Here is an 8186-nt window from a genome sequence, read left to right as displayed (position 1 = left end):
TTATATTTATACATATTGCATTTTTTTTTTTTTTTTTTTTTTATTTATTTTACAAATATGGCTCTGAATGCTGTTTAAATATGTTGTTTCTATGCCACGATATACACACACTGTTACACGATTCTGTCCTGCCATTGCATCCTTTGTTTTTAGGCATACATGTATAATATGTTAATATTTCAAACCTATTGTACAAAGCGCATTATGCACTCATATGTGAAATGCATCGCTAAACAGCAACATCAATGTGGGTATACCACATTGATGTAGTTGTTTAGCGATGCATTGTAACACATAGAACATATAGTTTTAATAATGTGGCTGTCTGAATGTTATTTAAATATGTGGTAATAGCGACATCTAGTGGTTCATTTTGGGAATGCGCCAACACAATATTTCAACTAAAATTAACCGTCTCTCATTTTCAGAGACAGACAATGCAGAACATCAACAACAAAAACACTTTCATGGTTAGAAACAGATCTTCTTCTTCTGATGATGATGATGCTTTGCCAAGTTATCAAACCTCTCAAAGTAAGCTATGTCTATAAAGGACATTGACGCGTTTTTATTTATATTTCAAGTTTAAATAGTATGAAATTATAGTCAAGGTCTACAATTTGTTCATTTTTAAAAGTTTAAATAGTATGAACGTACAACAGTCTGGATACATTGATAAGTAATTATTAAATAGTAATTATTAAATAATTATTATTTTCTCATTTTTATTTCCCACGATTTGACAGTAATCACAAATACAGAGAATCTCGATTTGTCTGTTGATAGTCCCTTTGGCTTAGACTTCAGCGCTATACCGGATTTTAATAATATTTTGGAATTGGCGCCAGATTGTGAGTAACATGATATCTTTATTTCTTTTTCATTTTATTTTTTATTTTTCCACGGCTAAAGAATTAAAAATAAACCTTGTACAGTTGTGCTGATTTGTTGTCAACTGTACACACTTTATATTCTCAGTAATGAATCGCTTTTTCATGTTATTCTAATTTTATACCGTATGTAATATTTTTTATTTTTTTTATTTTTATTTTTCATTTTTCACCGGCTAAAGATGCCACAAAAATGGATGATGCGACGGCTGATGTTATTCTACGGGATATATTGAACAAACCTGATTATTGTCACAACACATCTATACAGAACAGCAATGTTGTTGATGAGCAACCGTTTTTCCCACACGCGACAGGGGGTCGTGCTAAAACATTCGAATATAAAGCAGGTGTGTAATCAAGCACTGTTATATGGTATATTGTTATGCGTTGATTTAAATGCTGATTTTCAGGCAGCGTTGTTTATATTTATTTTATAATATATGTATTACAGATGACGCTGTAGCAATGCGTTATGCGCCGACGATACCATCAGGATGTGATACAGTAGCGCAAATACCCCGTCTTAGTACAAGCGGGAAAATATCAAAACGCACAACCGCCGCTGAAACGGAAAGCCATCAATTCGCAGCAGCAGGTGTGTAATCAAACACTGTTATATGGTATATTGTTATGCGGTGATTTAAATACTGATTTACATGCAGAGTCGTTTATATTTATTTTATAATATATGTATTACAGATGATGCTGTAGCAAGACGCTATGCTCCTTTGATACCAACAGTCAGTGATACATGCGCGCAGATACACAGACCTAGTACAAGCGGGAAAATATCAAAACGCACAACCGCCGCTGAAGCGGAGAACCATCAATTCGTAACGCCGGCAATTGTACATAAGGACGTTGCTAGGTCATCAGTTATGGCTGTGCATAACGGCTGTATCGTCCCGAACAAACGAAAGCCAGCTCGACCAAGAACGAATGAGAGAAGTCATAATTCAACATTTACAGATCTGAAAAGAAAATTGTCATATTCCGAAAATGATAAGCCGCAACGGAGAAGGATCGCGTTACAAACTGTATCATGCGTAAGTAATGATGTTGCTGTAACATCAAAACACACAGCGTTTAACACTGCAGACCGGGATGTCGCTGGTAATACAAAGACTGTAAAGGTTAAGAGGGCATCGCGTCTCTCAAGAAGTAATGTTAAGCAATTGTCGCAATCCGCTGTAATCACAATTCCAGATACACAGGTTTGTTCTGAAACAGAAACAAGACACATAGCAGGCATTGGTTTGTTATCAAATATTGACTCAAGAAGTAATGTTAAGCAATTGTCGCAATCCGATGTCATCACTATTACCGATACACAGGATTGCTCTGAAACAGAAACAAGACACATAGCCGGTAATCCTGTGATATCAGATATTGATGACATAAATGGGCAAGAGCTTATTACAAACTGTGTAGAGTCAACGACACAAGATCCGCAGAATAGTTCTGATGAAGTATTATCAGCCGTTGCAGGAATACCTGGTGATACTACAACGGTTGATTGTGTAACATCAATGCCCAATATTTTTACAACGACAGCCCTGGTACACGCATCGGCTGATGCTTGTGTACCGGCGCGAGGGCTAGCGCCCGACATAGTTGATGAATGTCAAAATTCAGAACAATTAGGCCAAGACGCTGAAATACAATTTTACGCGCTGTTGGGTAAGATACGGGAAGATGTTGAGAACATGGGCGTAAAAGCCGGATACTTGTTAAAACACATTAAAGGTGTGTGCCACGGTAGTAAATGTAAACAAGACATTGTTAAAGAAGTTGTTGAGACGTATATGAATGTCATGTCAAAATACATAGATCGGTCGGTTAAGACCACTGAATTTATTAAAGCCAACATACATCATTTTGCAGAAATAAATGAAACTGATCCGTGACTAGGCATGCTAGGCAATGGTTTGAAACGTGTTTTAAATTTAAATGACTGTAAAAAAAAACCACGAATTAAACCTTGTTTAACATACAAGATCTCACAGTTATTCCGACGCGCAAAGGTGAAACAGGCTGTAACAACATTAATCAGATCGAGAAAGCGCAAGCGGCACAGGGAACATGCGGTAGGTGGCCAATTGAGAAAACGCAAGCGGCACAGGGAACATGTGGTAGGCGGTCAGCACAGTGCGAGGCGTGTAGATTTAGATCAATCCCCACCCCATGCATTACCGAATGACGAATCACAGGCTGACAATATTGAGCGCGATGCAAGCCCCATATATGATGATGCAGGCCGTGTTGAGTCACCCGGTAATGACGAAGGTCGGCAACATGTATACTTAGAGGCAATTAACAGTTATGAACGACAACGACCGAATTTCAGAGCCGTTGAGTACCACAATCACTATCGGTTTGTTAATTTGGACAGGGTTACATCATTTGTAGAGGGGGTTCGAGCCATTCATACGGCTATACAGGCCATGCTCGATGTTGTCCTTGCGGGCGTGGATCCGGCCGACCGCGTTCAGCTTAGATTGGAGGGGGGTGGGTTACACAATGCCATCTATTCGCATCGTAAGCCGCAAGAAACATTAGACGCTGCCAGTTTTTTGAATCAGATTACAAACACGCTTCAAAGTAACGCTGAATTCTTATTATCCACAGGCTTAAGATTTGTGATCAGTATTTTTAAAAACAGGGCAGGGTCTGGTTTGACTGGGCGTAGTTTACAGCGCCTGCCCCAAAGTTTAATAATAGATAAAAGAAAGAGATATCTCTATGACTTCAGACGCGTAGGTAATAACCTGTGTTTGGCCGCTAGCGTCTGTAAACTTCTGGATAAAGGTAACAATGCCAATGATCATGTAATACAGGAGAGAGCGATCCAACTACATAAAGCTTTGAATCTGCCGCTTGATAAAGCGGTCAGCTTTAGCGATGTTGCAATTTTTGAAAATTATTTAAAAGTATCCATCAATCTCCTCTATTACAGTCAAGGGTCTTGGAAATACTACAGTGCAGACAGTCGTTACAAAGACACGATCTTTGTGCTATATCACGATTGTCACTTTTATGGGATACTCGATATCAAAGCGTTTCTTGGTGCCCGATATTACTGCGTCCGTTGTCATAGCGCTTACCATCATAGAAATAATCACGATTGTCTTTTCTTTTGTAAGGCTTGTCACAGGCCGGCTTGTATTGACGACGGTGTGACGGCTTTAAGGTGTTCGGTGTGTAGGGTATTTTGTCGATCAAACGAGTGTTTAGAGCTACACAAAGCTTTAGCTCTTGATCACAAAATATCCTGTCTTGAACATGTATATTGTGACAAGTGTTGTCTCTACAGGCGAACAGATCATAACTGCAGAGGCCTAAAGTGCCCCATTTGTAAGGTGTTCGTTGATGGGTTTTCGAACCATTTGTGCTATATACAAACCATCAAGCCGGAAGAGCCCACAAAGAAATACATCTTTTATGATTTTGAGTGTATGCAGGAGACGGGTGTGCACATACCAAACTACTGTTACGCTTTAACATTAACGGGTGAGAAAGACTGGGAGTTTAAGGGTGTTGCGTGTATCGAAGACTTTGTAAAGACGTTCATGAAACCAAAATTTGAGCATTACACATTCATAGCCCATAATGCAGGTCGCTATGATGCATATTTTGTGCTGCGCCAGCTGATTAAGGAGAAATTAAAGATTGAATTATTATCTAGAGGCGGCAACATAATGTGCATCACGGTAAAAGATTTGAAGATAAGATTTATCGACTCTTTAAATTTTTTACCCATGCGGCTTAGCAAGTTACCAAAGGCGATGGGGTTTGACGGTACCAAAGGTTATTTCCCACATTTTTTTAACACAGCTGATAACCAAAATTACATAGGAACTATGCCGTCAATAGAGTATTTTGGTCCACAATACATGATGCCTGATGAATTATCTGAGTTTACAGCTTGGTATAAACAGTGCGTACACAAACCGTTTAACTTTCAAAAAGAGCTCGTGCGATATTGTAAAGACGATGTGAAAATATTACAAAAAGCTTGTGATGCTTTCAGATCTGCTGTTATAGCCATGACAGAACAGGAGTTTCTAATAACAAAGAAAAAAAAAAAGGTTGTGGTTAAACGTCACATCGAGGCTTTTCAATTAGTCACGTTGGCGAGCGTATGCATGGCCATGTACCGGTGTAAATTTTTACAGGAAAAGACACTGGCGCTTGTACCGGGTGATAACTATCACAAGACGCAGAAGCGTTACTCAACGCCCGCCATACAGTGGTTAATGTACATAGAACACAAAGAAGGGGTGAGTATAAGACACGCTTTACAAGGGGGTGAGAAGAAAGTTGGTAAATACAGCCTGGATGGTTATGCCGTGATTAACGGAACACCCACTGCATTTGAATTCCAAGGTTGTTTTTACCACGGCTGTGGTGCTTGTTACAACGCCGATGATAAAAACAAACTGACTAAAACGACCTACGGTCAATTACACCACAAGACGCAGGTAAAGTTGCACTACCTTAAACGTTGTGGATTTCAGATACGTGAAATCTGGGGTTGTGAATGGAAGTCTATGCTAGATTCTGATGCGGATCTACAGGCTTTTCTGAAGGGTAAAGATTTACCCGAACCCTTGGAGCCACGTGATGCTCTTTATGGCGGGCGCACAAACGCCATAAAGCTGTATCACAAAACAGGCTGTGATGAAAAAATACACTATTTTGATTTCACCAGCCTCTATCCGTATGTTAATAAAACCAAAACGTATCCTATACAGCACCCACGCATTATTTATAAGGACTTTGGTGATGTCACAAAGTATTTCGGTTTTGCCAGGGTTAAAGTTTACCCACCTCGTGGCCTATTCTTTCCGGTTCTGCCGGTTAAAATGGGCGGCAAGTTAATGTTTCCATTATGTCGCACATGCGCTGAGTCTGGACAGACTGAGCCGTGCGTTCATGATTCAGAAAAACGTGCGCTCATCGGTACATGGTGTACCGTGGAACTAAACTTGGCTGTAGAAATGGGTTACAAGGTATGTAAAATCTATGAGGTGTGGCATTTTGATGAGAGATCTGACAAATTGTTTTCAGGCTACATTAAAACGCACCTCAGGGATAAACAAGAGGCCTCTGGTTATCCCGAATGGTGTACAGACGCCGAGAAACGCCAAGAGTATATAGACGCCTATCAAAAAAATGAAGGCGTGTCTTTACGACCCGAACACATAGAAATCAACCCCGCTAAAAGACAAATTTCAAAATTGTTTTTAAATTCCTTATGGGGTAAATTTGGTCAACGTAGCAACATGCCCAATACGTGTCTAGTGACTGACCCCGACAAACTTTTTGAATACGCGTTCTTACCGTACTATGACGTGTCCGCTTTGGATTTTATTGACGATGATACAGTTATGGTAAATTGGAAGTATTCCAAAGATCATTACACCAGGGGTGCAATTTCAAATGTAACTATAGCCATCTTTACAACGGCTTATGCACGTGTTGAACTGTACAAACTACTGTATAGATTACAAGATAGATGTCTTTATCACGACACCGATTCTGTAATTTTTGTCAGTAGACCCGGTGACTGGAGCCCGCCATTGGGTGATTATTTAGGTGAGTTGACCAGCGAACTGCCCACAGGCACACATATAACAGAATTTGTCTCAGCCGGTCCCAAGTCATACGGCTATCGACTAAACAACGGAAAGACCTGTTTAAAAGTTAAAGGTATAACGCTCAATGTTGATAATGCGCAGCACGTTAACTTTGACAGCCTGAAAGAACTGGTCTTAGATTATCCTTTAAACCCCGAAGGCGATGACCAGAAAAAGGTTGTGATCCGTCAACCCGGTATAGTACGTGTGAAAAAGTGCTGGCAGATAGAGACGCGTACTTTGCAGAAGACGCAAAGGTGTGTTTATACTAAACGGTCTCTTACGGACAACTTCACAACACTGCCGTTCGGCTATTAAGATGGACACCAGATTTCAACACCCTTTCTCATGTATTTTAGCGGGGCCGTCCAATTCGGGTAAAAGTTATTTTGTCAAAACGCTGTTGCAACACGCTGCAACACATATGACTCATGTACCTGATAATGTTGTTTGGTTTTACACCTGTTGGCAACCTATATACGACCAACTTCTGCGTGATTACCCCGGTACGCGCTTTATAGAGGGGTTACCAGAGTCTTTTAGCGATGATCAACTTTTTCCCCCTGATAAGGTTAATTTAACAGTGATTGATGATTTGATGGACGCGGCAAGTAATAATTCTGAGGTTGAGAAGGCTTTCACAAAGTATGTACATCATCGTAATCTCAGTATCCTGTACCTTGTCCAAAACATATTTTGTCAAGGTAAAAAGAGCAGAACTATACATTTAAACACAAAATATATGGTCCTGTTCAAAAACCCCAGGGATAAAATGCAGGTGGGCATTCTGGCTAGACAAATGTACCCATCGAAACATCGTTTTTTTCTCGAATCCTATGAATCCGCGACGGCTGCCCCTTATGGGTATTTGCTGGTTGATTTAAGAAACAACGCTCTTGACGATTATCGTTTACGAAGCGGCTTATTCCCACCAGACAAGCCTGTCGCTTTTGTCATTAAGAAGCGTGGTTCTATAAAGCTATAACAGTACAACCTTTAGTCACTTGTTGCCATTCTAACAACGGTGAACATGTCGGGGCGGATAAGACGTAATTGGGTGCTTTTAAAAACGTTAATTAAAGCAACACCAATCCAAAGAAATGCTATTTTATCCAACGCTTCAAACGATTTAGTCACGGCCATTTGTGAGATAGCGCTCAACACGCTTAAAGGCAAAATACCGCTGTCTCAGCGGCAGCTGAACTACCTTAAAAAGAAGCGTGCGCTTATAAAATCACTTTGTAATAAGAAATGTGCCATTGGAAAAAAGAAGATTCTGGTTAAACAGTCGGGTGGTTTTATCGGCTCGCTGCTTGGTTTTGCTATACCGCTAATTACAGGACTATTGTCTAATCGCTGATGGAGTACGCTGAGAAAATGTATCTGGTGCCTCAGAATCAGATAGAACGTTTACATAATAAAACGAACAGCGACGACATACGTAAAACAGCAACGCACGGTCTAGATGTAGAGATCGTGAAAATACTACAGAATAATGATTTATCAGAATATGAAAAAGCAAAGCGATATACAATGTTGTTGCAGAGATACCTGGTGTTGAGTAAGCAGGCTGATAGTGAAATGTCAACTTTAGCTCTTTTATCACCCGTTGCAAAATCTGTTGATGAATCAAATAATACGACACAGCCTATTG

At 40.0% G+C, this 8186-nt stretch overlaps 1 protein-coding gene across 1 annotated transcript; it reads left to right on the top strand.

The window, feature by feature from the left end:
* The first annotated feature begins 1053 nt into the window (after positions 1–1053).
* Positions 1054–3311, top strand: LOC135014811 (uncharacterized). The gene is made up of 3 exons (XM_063952756.1): positions 1054–1240; positions 1345–1488; positions 1593–3311. Exons 1-3 carry the CDS (start codon positions 1084–1086, stop codon positions 2798–2800), a joined length of 1509 nt encoding a protein of 502 aa, XP_063808826.1. The 5' UTR covers positions 1054–1083; the 3' UTR covers positions 2801–3311.
* The last annotated feature ends 4875 nt before the right edge of the window (positions 3312–8186 follow it).

Source organism: Pseudophryne corroboree, unplaced genomic scaffold, assembly GCF_028390025.1.
Source record: "Pseudophryne corroboree isolate aPseCor3 unplaced genomic scaffold, aPseCor3.hap2 scaffold_2882, whole genome shotgun sequence".
Classification (NCBI taxonomy): Eukaryota; Metazoa; Chordata; class Amphibia; order Anura; family Myobatrachidae; genus Pseudophryne; species Pseudophryne corroboree.
The sequence above is the reverse complement of the archived record's forward strand: the minus strand, read 5'-3'. Positions and strand labels throughout refer to the sequence as shown.